The 13,421-nt window shown below is 43.0% G+C and overlaps 1 protein-coding gene across 1 annotated transcript; it reads left to right on the forward strand.

Moving 5' to 3' along the window:
- Window positions 1–283: 283 nt before the first annotated feature.
- CFAP161 (cilia and flagella associated protein 161) lies at window positions 284–12,429 on the forward strand. Its single transcript, XM_032623690.1, has 7 exons — window positions 284–397; window positions 1,233–1,322; window positions 1,845–2,077; window positions 3,363–3,447; window positions 8,016–8,174; window positions 11,232–11,305; window positions 11,707–12,429. The coding sequence occupies exons 1-7, from the start codon at window positions 329–331 to the stop codon at window positions 11,936–11,938; spliced, it is 942 nt and encodes a 313-aa protein (XP_032479581.1). The 5' UTR covers window positions 284–328; the 3' UTR covers window positions 11,939–12,429.
- The last annotated feature ends 992 nt before the right edge of the window (window positions 12,430–13,421 follow it).

Raw genomic sequence — 13,421 nt, forward strand, 5'->3', positions numbered from 1 at the left:
AAAAAAAAAAGGTTAAAAATTTCTCTCTAGCGGGCATTTAGGACAGTGAGGTCTGTAGGCTCGAGTTTTTTCTCTTGCCTGCTTTGCAATTAAACTCGAGAAAAACCTAAGAGGGGAAGTGAGGCGCAGGGTGGGGGGGCGGAGGTGGGGCGGTGACAGCCCCTGGGATGGGGCCGCACCAGAGCCCAGCGCAACTCGTGTGTCGTCACTTATTGGCTAGCAGGGTCCCGGACCTTGGCCAATCGCAGGGGGCCGGGTCGTCATGGCGACGGGGAGGCCAACACAGGCGCTGTGCCCCGGAAGCTTGTTCGCGGGAGAGCAGGGGACGATGGCTCAGAACCTGTACGGTCCAGGAGTCCGGATGGGCAACTGGAACGAGGACGTCTACCTGGAGGAGGTACGGAGGCAGTGGCCGGGCACGGCCCGCCCACTGCCCGGGGACTCCCCCGCCTGGCCTAAGTTCGGGCCCCTACTTAGAGCATCCCAAGCCTCCTTTCGCACCCAGCACACACCCAATGTCCGTAAAATCCCAACTCCCTCTGAACGCGCTAAGAATCTCACTGGCTGACCCGCAGGTCTCACGCCCTTCTACTCTTCACGCGCGTCTCTTGGCCTCCCAAACTCTCAAGGCTCCTGCCTGTGTCTCTCCCTTAGTCTAGAGCCCCACTAAATTCCCTCTGTTCCGCAGAGACTTACAGTCTCCGAAGCTGCGGTCCAGGTGAGCAGGTAGACTGTAAGCAGAAATACTGCCCCCATCCCCCACCTTGTCCCACATCCCCTCCTGCGTGTCCCCGTAGCATCCCTTGTTACTGACCTTATACTCATTGCCCTGAATTGACCTATGGCGGTCTTAACAAGACCCTGGGCCATCCTTTTATGGAACTAGTTGGGTGGGAGACACTTTCGGTGTCCCTCATCATACAACTAGCAGAGACCTCAGTAGGAGGGGATATATGACCTCCAAATGTTACTCATCATTGTCACTGGTTGGAGTAATTATAGGTGATGTTTCTTTTTGTGTCTTTCTCATTTTTCTAAACATTCCACAATGAAATAAAAAATAAAGTAATGCTAAAAAAAGTCCCCCATTTCCATCATGCTCACATTTCTTTTACGTTCTCAAATTTTGCTCTTACAACTTGTCGTGCTTTGGACCTGAAAGCTCTCAGTATCTCTATTATTCAGGACTCTTGCTGACCCTTTGGGTTTCATTCATTTTTCTCTTTAACCAGGAGCTCATGAAAGACTTCTTAGCAAAGAAGGACAAGGGACAACTTCTCATACAGAGAAACAGAAGACTGAAAGAGAATCTTCTGAGACCGGTAATTTTAAATTCAAGCGTTGTTTTTCAAAAGTCTGTCAAATTAAATGTGAGAATATGTAAGCAAGCAAAAATTCCATAAGTGAGTTGTCATTTGGAAAATACCAATTCTTCTCTTTAGATAACCACAATGTTTAAAATTCCCTAAGATTTTAGAAACGTGAGAAGTTTGCTATTAATTTTGTTTACCTGCATTTTCCAAATTAAGAAATGAATAGATTGATACATGTACGAGTAAAGTGCCCTTTAGTTGGTGCTCAAGAAAATTTCTAGGAATGTTGAATAAGTTAATAATGGAATCAACCCATGAAATTTTTCATCAGCTTTATTTTACTTCGTTTGGGATTATCAGGGGCATTGATTTGGCAAATTGGGAGCAGATTGGTGGCAGGAAAAAGAAGAAGAAAGATTTCAGGAAATTCAAGTCAATCCCTTCTTAAAATAGGGTACATCTGCAGTGGCCTCGGCACTGGCTGTGAAGGAATTGCATGGTTTATCTGAAAAACTCCTATTTAAATTGTAGATGCAGCTTTCCATATCTGAAGACGGATACATTCGCTATGGCGACAAAGTGATGCTTGTGAATCCTGACCACCCTGAGACAGAAGCTGATCTGTTTCTGGGCGGGGACCTGAGCTTGTGTATGACTCCAGATGAAATTAAAGCCCATCTGAGTGACGAATTAGAGGTGCCCTGTGGCCTGAGCGCAGCTCAAACCAAGATCCCGGTTGGCAGAAACACTTTTACCGTTTTGTGGTAAAGATACTTTAATTTTAGGCTCGTTTTCATCATAAATATCTGTTTTCACTTGCAGTTTAAGGATGCCCTGGGATTAGAGCAGTGCTGATTGGAGGCAAAGGTTACGTGACTATTCTCTGTGATTCTCATCTTGCTTTCGTATCTTGAGAATGATCGTCAAGGGGCCTTGGCAATCCTGTTACCTTAAACATCAGGATAATGGGTAATTTGATTTCAGTTCACATCAGGATAATGGATACTTTGAATTCAATTCAAAATGCTTAATTCAAAAGTATTGCATCCAGGGAATTAAATTCAGAATCTGCCCAGAAGCCAAGTGGGTTTTCCTAATGACATTTCATAAGGCTTTGAGCTCATTTGAGTGCTTTCATTGTTTTTAATGCTACTCTGTTATTTCTACATCAGAAATATATAGTTAAATGCAAGGTAGCAGTCCATGGGGATTTGCTGTTTTAAAATTAATTGTCCACTAAAAATGTACTTGAAATTTTGGAGACCAGCATTTAAATCCTTAGAGAATAGATACATAATTATTTTGGAATCGAGCATTTAAATCCTTAGAGAATAGATACATAATTACAATTAAAAGTCATTGCTTTCAGTTTGTTACTAAACTATGATAGCAGGTTTATATGACAGGGATATAACTAGTCCTTTAAGTCTTTAGAGTTTTCGAATACACATAATTTATGTTAAAACAGCTAAAAATTGATCACAGTTTCTGTTTCCTGGAAGATTAAGAGGGAAGAGTGTATTAAATGTCTACAAATTTGTTACCTTGCTTCTCTCTAAGGTTGTCAGTGTATGGGGATGTCATATATAGAATAGGGAATATAGTCAGTAATATCATAATAATTTTAAATGGCAACAGATGGTAAGTAGATTTATCGTGATCCTCTCCTAACGTGTATAAATATCAAATCATGATGCATACACTTAAAGCTAAATATAAGATTATATATCAATTGTACTTCAATTAAAAAAAGATGCCAGTGGACTTGGACCAATTCGTTAGTGTAGGACAGTATGACTTGATCAGTCCACCCTAGGCTCACGAAGCGGGAACACTGTGTGTTCCGAGTGTGTTGGAAGACAGTGAGTAAGGTGCCAGCAAGACTTGGAGGCCAAAAGAAAAGACCTTTTGGTAAGTGACTTATTTCAGTTACGGTACATGAATAGACATTACTAAGAAAACTATAAACCGAAGTGCAGACACAAAAAATAGAGCTACAGAATGATCCTAATACAGAGAATTTACATTATATTAATTCTCCACTGACAGTACAGCTGGAGAGGTCACTGGTCAGGTCCTTAGATACGGGCAGAACTTTCGCCTCGGGATAGCAGGAGGATTTGCAGACAGAATGGTAAGTCGTAATACTGCACGTCTACTTTGGACCAGTCATTTTTGTTTCCATGTGGGTTAATGGCTACTTACTGAAGTGGACAGAGAACTGTACGGGCATGGCCTCCATCTCTGGCCTCATTATGGTGTCAGCCTGCAGCTTTTCCGAGGCAGTCTGGGGCCAATTCTTTCCTTCTAACCTCACGAATTACAAAAATACATCCTTAAAAGCTGAAGAGTGAGGGGGAAAAAAAAAACCCTCTTTGCAATGCAGCTGGTAAAAAGCAAAAATTTATACCACCTCCACTTGTAAGTTAAGTGATCAGATTATGTAATATTCTGACAGCTGTTTAATGTCACCAATGCTAACACATTTGCATAAATCGGGGAGCACAAGTCTTTGATCTTTACCTCTACCTTGGGAATTAGGCAGTGTAATAGAACCAGATAAATATGGATTTGAATTCCAGCTGAGATGCATACCTAAGGGTTGGGACTTTGGGTAAGTTATTTAACCTTTTTGAGTCTTTCTATAAAATGGAGATTATTTACTTACTACGTGTTTAAGAGCTTCACATATGTAAACTCATTTATTCCCCCCAACAAGTCTTTAAAGTAGGGACTGTTTTACCCCTGTTTTATTGATGGGGAAACCGAGGCACAGCCAGTTAAATGACTTCGCTCCAAGTCACTTGGCTACTAAGGGGGAGAGCTGGTATTATATATAACATTTTTCATTGAATCAAAGATTCCGTTATTGTATGATGTGGCACCGTCAACACCAGCAGCATCATTATTATTTTCATACTATCAAGAAATCAATGCTGGCAGATAAATTCTGACACACCATGGACGGTAGGCTGCAGCCTGATTTTAAATGTGAAAATTAGAGGAAATACCCAGTTGTTGAAAGAGGAAGTAAATCATCACTCCCTCATCCAGAGAGTAGCCCTACTAACATTTTAGCTTATTTTATAAAGGGAAAATCTTAAAATATAGGGGAAATTACAAGCATTACAACATTTAGATATTTTTTTTCTTCTCTTTTTTTGTTTCTCTCTTTCTTTTTATTTACCTTCTTTTCCCACCCCTCCCTTCCATCTCTGCTCTTCTTCTCTTTCCCCTAAATCATCTGTTCTTTGCCTGTTTGTCGACTTGGGCTTAAATATCTGCTCTTCCAGAGATTATAAAAGTTTGCCATGTTTGTTGCTAATATTTCCTCTCATTTGTTAACTTGGCTTTTAAATTGTAGTTGTTCTCATCTATTTTTAAGTAAAATCTATCAGTGCTTTTCTCTGTAATTCCTTCCATTGCTCAGAGCCTTTGAAGTCTGCTCCAAAGATATGATAAAAAGAATAACTTGTATTAATTTTTAGATGTCTAAACTTGAACTGTTACTTAAGTTTATTCTTTCATCCGCTTGGGATTTATTTTGATAGAGGCCTTGATGTGAACATCTAAATTTCCCCCAAATGACTAGTCAGTCATATCTGTGTTATTTCTTGAATAATTATTCCTTTCTTCACTGACACATGCTGCGTGTATTAAATTATTATACGTGCCTTTCTATTTGGATCCTTTGAACTGGAGTTGTTTATTTTTATTCCAGGTCACTCTGATGACTTGTAGGACTAGTTCTTTATCATTACACTTCTTTGTCTGAATTATGTTAGGAATTAATCTTTCAGTCAAATGTAGTAATAATTTTTTTAAGTGCCTCTGCCCCTGTGGGGGGGGAAATCACTTGGTATTTTGATTGGCATTTTAAAATTAAGTAAGCTCACATTTTTAGTAGCTTTACAATATTTGTCCTTCTGAGATGTCTCTCTGTTTCTTCAATTATTCTTTTCTATCTCTCAGTGAAGTTTTGTGCTTTCCCTCACATGGATCTGACACTGATCTCGTCAAGGTTATTCCTTGGTATCTTCTATTTTGGAAGCTACTGAAGGTAGGTCCTTTTGACAGTTGCAGCAAAAATAGAAGATAGACATTGATTTTTATACTCACCTTGGATGAAATCACTTACTCTTATGAATTCAGGTTGATTCTCTTAGGACTTCTAGGTAGGCAGTCAGCTCATCTTCAAATTATGACAATTTTATCTCTTCTCAAATTCTTATACCTCTTATTTCTGTTTCTTGTCTTTGAATTAGCAAGCTCTTTCAGGGTATTTATGAAAAATCTGTTGATGGTGGCCTTGTAGAGGCCTGATTTTTGTTCCTGATTTTCTTATTGTTTTTCTTTATATGAACGAAGCAACGTTTGTGGTTTGAGATAGACATTATTTTCCATTTGGTCTGAATGGCATTGTCATCCGCCCCATCAGCCGGGCCAAAGCCGCAGTGTATCTTGCACCCATCTTCCTTTCCCACCCACATCCAGCTCCAGCTATTGTCAGGTCCCATGGCTCTTCCTTCACAGTGCAGTTCGGCCCATCTTTGCACTCCCAGTGCTGGTACCTCAGTCCAGGACCCCATAGCTTCGTCCCTTTAGTCTATCCTGACTTCATCTGATACTGGCAGCGTGCTGTCAGGTCAATCCTTTAAAAGCTCAGCTTTGCTCACCTTGCACCTCCATTGAAAAGTCAGTAGCGGTGCCCCCATTGCCCTCTGCATGAAGTGCTGCTGTTCACTGTGGCATTTGAAGCCCTCTGTAATATGTCCCTACCCTGCCTGTCCATGCTCATCCTCTCGGGCTCCCTGATACCACATCACCTCCTCCTCGGAGTCTTTCCTGAGCCCCTGGGAGAGCATGTGTTCCCATCTCTCCCCTCCTGTAGCTCTTTGCATCCCTGCTGGACGCCATACCTTACAGATGCTTCCAGTTTCTATACTCAGTCATCCCTCCTGTCAGTCGGAAAGCTTCTTGAGGGCAGTACCTCATTTCTGCCTTCCCCCAGAGCGCTTCATGACATAGCTTTGTATAGAAAAGGTGTTTAATGAAAACCGATCAAGATATGCCGAAACGACCTCCAGGTGCAGGGCGAATCAGTAAACGGCTAATGAGGAACTAACATTATGGACCTTTCAGCAAGATGGGGTGCTCCTTGGCGAAGTTATAGGCAACCAGAGAGCTGACATAAGTTCCAAGTGTGGACGTCAATTCCAGAGGGGCCGAGGCCCCCTTGGAGGCTCACGTATGAATATCAGCTGTGCTGGTATTGGTTTTAAGAGCACTTCACTTCATGCAATAATAAGTTTCATGCAACATTATTTATAATGAATAAAATATTGCTCCAGGCCTGATGTCCTGAAAAAGAGGAGGAGTCAGAATGGGAGAAAATATTTGCAAACAAAGCAACTGACAAAGGATTAATCTCCAAAATATACAAGCAGCTCGTGCAGCTCAATATCAAAAAAACAAACAACCCAATCCAAAAATGGGCAGAAGACCTAAATAGACATTTCTCCAAAGAAGATATACAGATTGCCAACAAACACATGAAAAGACGCTCAATATCACTAATCATTAGAGAAATGCAAATCAAAACTACAATGAGGTATCACCTCACACCAGTTAGAATGGCCATAATCAAAATATCTACAAACAATAAATGCTGGAGAGGGTGTGGAGAAAAGGGAACCCTCTTGCACTGTTGGTGGGTATGTAAGCTGATATAGCCAGTATGGAGAACAGTATGGAGGCTCCTTAAAAAACTAAAAATAAGACTACCATACGACCCAGCAATCCCACTACTGGGCATAAACCCTGAGAAAACCATATTTCAAAAAGAGTCATGTACCACAGTGTTCACTGCAGTGGCCCAGACATGGAAGCAACCTAAGTGTCCATCGACAGATGAATGGGTAAAGAAGATGTGGCACATATATACAATGGAATATTACTCAGCCATAAAAAGGAACGAAATTGAATTATTTGTAGTGAGGTGGATGGACCTAGAGTCTGTCATACAGAGTGAAGTAAGTCAGAAAGAGAAAAACAAATACCATATGCTAACACATATATATGGAATCTAAAAAAAAAAAGGTTCTGAAGAATGTAGAGGCAGGACAGGAATAAAGACGAAGACATAGAGAATGGACTTGAGGACATGGGGACGGGGAAGGGGAAGCTGGGACGAAGTGAGAGAGTGGCATGGACATATACACTACCAGGCGTAAAATAGATAGCTAGTGGGAAGCAGCCGCGTAGCACAGGGAGATCAGCTCAGTGTTTTGTGACCACCTAGAGGGGTGGGATAGGGAGGGTGGGAGGGAGGGAGATGCAAGAGGGAGGAGATATGGGGATATATGTATAAGTATAGCTGATTCACTTTGTTATACAGCAGAAACTAACACACCATTGTAAAGCAATTATACTCCAATAAAGATGTTAAAAAAAAAAAAGAGGAGGAGTGCATGAGATGGAGAGGGAGGCTGGGTTTGGTATTCCAAGGAAGGGAAAGCACTTGCCGGTGATGTGAGGGCGGGTGGTCTCAGCCTCTGAGATGGCCTTTCTGAGGGAGAGGAAAGTTGAATGTTCTTGTACAATCCGTAAGAACAGGGATTTTGAAAACTGCTTTTGAACACACTGGCCGTCCAGCCTCTCGGGTAGTTGTGAGGTAGTCCATCTGCTTGCTGTCGTTTTCAGTTATATTTATCAAGTGACCACAGGACCCTCATGAAGTCGTCTAAGAGGTCTTGGCTCCAGGAGGTGTACCTGACGGATGAGGACTCCTACCTGAACTGCTGGCAGGCGGCCTTCCCTGACCCCCAGCTACGCCTGGAATATGAAGGCTTCCCCGTCCTGGTGAGTGCAGCCTGGGGAAGGCAGACGTGTGGGCGGATGCTGTGAAGTGGGTGCGATTTACTCGTGTGTGTGAAATGGAGGCTTGTCAGGGCTCCGATGCCTTATATGCCTCACACATTTTCACTCTCTCTTTTTCATTTCTTTCTTGTTTTAAAAAAATATTTATTTGTTTTTATTAAAAAATTTTTAAAAAACCTTCTTTTGGCTGCACCGTGCAGCATGCAGGATCTTAGCTCCCTGACCAGGGATCGAACCTGTGCCACCTGCAGGGGAAGAGCAGAGTCTTAACCACTGGACCGCCCGGAAGTCCCTCTTTTTCATTTCTAACTCAAGTTTGGGAGGCACCATTTTGCCCTGTGGCAGCATCCCGCCTTGGTGTTTCTCGACTCTGGCGGCGCACAGAATCACCTACAGAGCTTCATAAAGATACCGAGGCCCAGGCTCTGCCCCTGAGATCAGGCTGAGAACCACTGCCCCGAGATTATAAGGATGAGGACACTGCTTTCTTTCAGGCCTCTGTTAAGTCCTCATTTCTAAAGAGACTGGGTAATCTGGGGGAAGTGAAGGACAGGGTGGGGCCGACGCACAGGTGAGCACGTTGCTGGACATTTTCTCAGGAGCCTGGGCCCTGCGGACAGGAGCACAGTTCTGGATGGGAAGGCAGGTCTGGTGGGCACAGAGCTGTTTTGAGGACCAGAGGCCATGCTACTTGCTTGTGAGACATCCAGCAGACGGAGACTAAGGAGTTGTTGGAGGTTATTGGGAGAGTTACTGGATTTACAGCCAGGAAGGACTTAAAGAGTTGGCCATCCAGGAAGGGGCCCCCAGTTACCAGGCACTCTGAATCCACCTGACGCAGTAGGCTTCTCTCCCGAGCTCTGTAGGCGGACCCAGGTTTGCAAGGGTCTTTCTCCCAGCACGGAGAATATACACGTGGTCCACAAGGATGCATGCTTGACAGATTTCCTCTCTTCCACTGGTCTTTGCCAAGCTTTGCTCCCCTTGGAATTGCCTCTCATTCCCATGATTTAAACTGTCAGTATCTCCGCTTCATTGTCTGTAAAGTGGGGATAGATGATGATGCCTAACTTACGAGGTTTCGTGAGGATTAAGCGGTTAGTACATTTTACAGTGTTTATTAGAAAAGTGCCTGGCCCAGACAGCGCTCCCAAGCATTCATTGTTGTTAATTTAACGGTGGTTGTTCTATTGTTGCCGTCATTAGGTTAGACAGGTTGGGGAGTTCAGGCACCAGGAGCTCATTTCTCTGTTCCTAACTCAGTCCACAGCCCGAGGCAGGTCTCTGAGCCACATTCAGACACATCTGCAGAATAGGACATTTCATACCTGTCCAGCTGCTGTCCACATGTCAATACCCTCCAGTCAGAGACCATCAGGAGCACCTGGGGTTGAACGAGTCGGCTTCATTCCTTGTTGCAGTGATGGAGAACGTGCACCATGGAAAACCGTGGGGCGTCTCAGTAAGAGGCTGGTATACATGGTCCGAAAGGATACATGCACCCCAGTGTTCATAGCAGCACTGTTTACAATAGCCAAGACATGAAAGAAACCTAAATGTCCATGGACAGAGGAGCGGATAAAGAAGATGTGGTACATATAATACAATGGAATAGTACTCAGCCATAGAAAAGAATGAATTAATGCCGTTTGCAGCAACATGGATGGGCCTAGAGACTGTCATACTGAGTGAAGTAAGTCAGACAGAGGAAGAAATACGATATCGCTTATATGCGGAATCTGAAGAGAAATGATACAAATGAACTTAGTTACAAAACAGAAACAGACTCACAGACTTAGAGAACGAATTTACGGTTACCGGGGGAAGGGTGGGAGGAAGGGATAGTTAGGGAGTTTGGGATTGACATGTACACTCTGCTATCTTTTAAATGGATAACTAACAAGGACCTACTGTGTAGCACAGGGAACTCTGCTCAATATTATGTAACAACCTAAATGGGAAAAGAATTTGAAAAAGAAGAGATACATGTGTATGTATAACTGAATACGTTTGTTGTACACCTGAAACTAACACAACGTTGTTAATCGACTATGCTCCAATATAAAATAAAAAGTTTTAAAAATAAAATAAAATAAAATAATTAGAAGGAAAGGACAAGTTATAGAATTGGGGCTGTGGTTGGGAGATTTTAGTGAGGGTCTCAGGAAGTGGGGCTTGGCCCTGGATTGGAATCTGACAGGAAGCAGGGCTGTCTCAGTACATCTTATCTATAGGGGGCAGGCCAGAGCACGACCAAAGCTGTCCTGAGTAAGGAAGCAGTAATCACTCCTGTTCTCTGGGGGGGAGGAGGACATGTGGTATTTTGTGGCTTGGACAATGCTCGTGTTTTTGCTGTGTTCAGACATGATCACAAAGTGGTCTTCTTTTTGTCTTGACCCATCGGGGTCACAGCGTGGCCTTGTCTGATGTGGGCACCGTGTGAAATTGATTATATTCCATAGGAGAACACTAAGGCAGAGCCCTGGCTGCCAGGCCAGTTCCCGGATGTCAGGGGCTGCTTTTCCCCATCTCACTTAGCTTACCTGAGTCAGGGTTTTGAAATAATATGCCTTTTATTTTCTGATTATAAACAATATATGTTCACTTATGGAAAGTCAGAAAAGTACAAAAAATAATATGATTACCAGTAGTTCCATCTTCTAGAGAAAGCCACTGTTATCATTTCTTTTTCCATGTATGTGTTTTTTTAATTTAGTTTTAATTTAAAAAAAAAATAGGACATCCGGAATATTCTTATTTTTTCCACTTAACACCACTGACCATATTTCAAGTTGTCAAAGATCTTCTCCAATATGACTTTAAATGATTGTATAATGTTTCACCATATGTGTATCTATAATAATGTATTTATTAATCTATTATGGTTTGGCTTCTAGATTATTCTCTCTCTCTCTCTCTCTCTCTCTCTCTATATATATATATATAAATGAATATATACTATATTTTCAAATTTTTGCTTTTAGGAAACTGGAGGCCTTAATTCATAATTCAAATAACATACTCTCTTTATCTTTAAAGGCAAATGCAAAACTTCTTATCAATCACTGCCACACGAATCGCGGACTGGTGGCCCACCGGCATCTTTTCTTAAGGTATTGTATAGCAGGGTGCAAGAAAATGCCATGCCAGAGGGCAGGGGCTGTGAATATAGGCAAAGAAGTTCAATTTAAAGAGGATGACCACACACAGAAAAAGTCCTTTGATGACGAAATATCGCCACATAGAACTTTGATGGTGTGAAAACTCCTATTAGAGCCCCTTCTATTATACAGGTCCTTCCCCACAGAGGACTTTAGCTATAATGGGATCCTATTTACCTGGTCCTTGCCCAAGTAGGCTGAGTCTTGTTGGCAAACACATAGTGTTTTAGAGAGCCCCCCCTCCAAGAGCTTTATATAGCAGTCTGTTGAATTACGTGCTTTGAGATGAACTTAACAGCTTACTGAGGGATGTAATTCCATTTCCAACCAGTGTTAATTCTTTCTTGCCCCAGTACCTATTTTGGAAAGGAAGCAGAGGTCGCTGTACACACATATCTGGATTCACACAGAGTTGAAAAGCCGAAGAACCATTGGATGTTGGTGACTGGGAATCCCGGGAAGGACTCGTCCACCATGTTGGACCTGTCTAAACGGCCGGCGGAGGACACCCGAGTCCTGGAGCACGTGGCGGAGCCGGAGGCCAGGAACGCACCGGGCGCGCATGCGTGCACTCGTCCGATGTAGCTTTTACAGGAAATCTATCTCGGTCGTGCCTCAAGCTATTCTTAAGGAAGGCACGGAACTCTCTGAACTTTGTATTAAAACAAAGGCTGTATTCGGATTATTGAATTAACGGTGGAGGTCTAGGACACAGGAAAAAACAAAAAACCTTGCCTTGGGCCACAGCGCAGAAATGGTCTTTGAAAGTGACAGATGGTATTCCTTTGTTGATGACCAAATTCTGAAGACTCAGCTTCCTTTATTTAGACCCTACAGCAGCAGCTTCTATAAGGACTGTAAAAAACTCGTTACTTTTTAAAGCTACGTCTCTGTAATGAAGCTGTCGGAACTTGGCTGAATTTCTGCCACCATTCTCTTTCCCCCGACTCTGTACAACGTACTAAGAAATCAAAAATGGGTAGCTGTGGGCTGTGGCCTTACTTTAGAGCTGAACATTTTCCCCCTTGTATTTTTGTGTCTCCTTCTAGCTTGCGGGGGTGGACTGAAGACCTCTATTTGACCTCCATTATTTTATAATGATTTTCATATTGCAGAATCTCCTTATTTCTACTTTATCTTTGAAACCAGTACATTAGTTGTGGCATTCACATCATCAGACAAAATACATATATATCCTTCCACGTGTTTGTCCATCTACTCATTCTTTGTCGAGTACGGAGCACCTATGATGTGTAAGGTGTTGTAATGGGATGAAGGGACGCCCAGCCCAGGAAGTAAAGGTGAGGGCTAAGGCTGGTTTGCTTTTAAATACCGTCGGCCCTCCGTATCTGCGGTTTCGCATCCGTGGCTTCAACCAACCACTGAATGTGTAGTATTATGTTTATGATGTGCGGTTGGTTGAATCTGTGGCTGTGGAATCCGCAGATTCGGAAGCCACATTAAGGAATTTGAGCATCCTAGGATTTTGGTATCCTCGGGAGCCCTGGAACCAATCAAGCCAATGTGGCTTGAGCCTCTTCGAGGAGACAGGCATTTGCCCTTCACGTGCAGTAGGAGTTAGGGCGGTGGTTCCTGCCCTTGGCTGTGCACTGGATTCAGCTGGAGAACTTTAGCAATTACTGATGCCTGACACTAGCCCAGAAATTCTGAGTGAATGGTCTGGGGTGCATCCAGGGCAAGGAGCATTTTCAGTGGTCTTCGGCTGCCTCTAATGTACTGCCAGAGCTGGGATTCACTGCATCAGGAGAGGAGAAGGAGGCGACGGTTCCTTGGGGGCGGTCAGGAAAGGCTTTTCTGAGTGGGCATTAAAGCAGAATTTCTGGGGTGGGGCTTTAAAAAATACAGATGCTTGGGCCTACCTCTGGAGATTCTTATTTAATTGATTTGGATTGGAGCCCAGGTATCAGCATTTTAAAAACACTTGCTACTTTTTAAAAGATGTGCCGCCTGGGTTGAGAACCGCTGACTTAGCTGAGCAGAATTTGGTTTGCCTGTGTATCTCCAAAGGGTGTAACCAGAACTGGAAGTTTAAACAATCTGCAAGCGT

This window comes from Phocoena sinus, chromosome 2 (assembly GCF_008692025.1).
Source record: "Phocoena sinus isolate mPhoSin1 chromosome 2, mPhoSin1.pri, whole genome shotgun sequence".
Lineage (NCBI taxonomy): Eukaryota > Metazoa > Chordata > Mammalia > Artiodactyla > Phocoenidae > Phocoena > Phocoena sinus.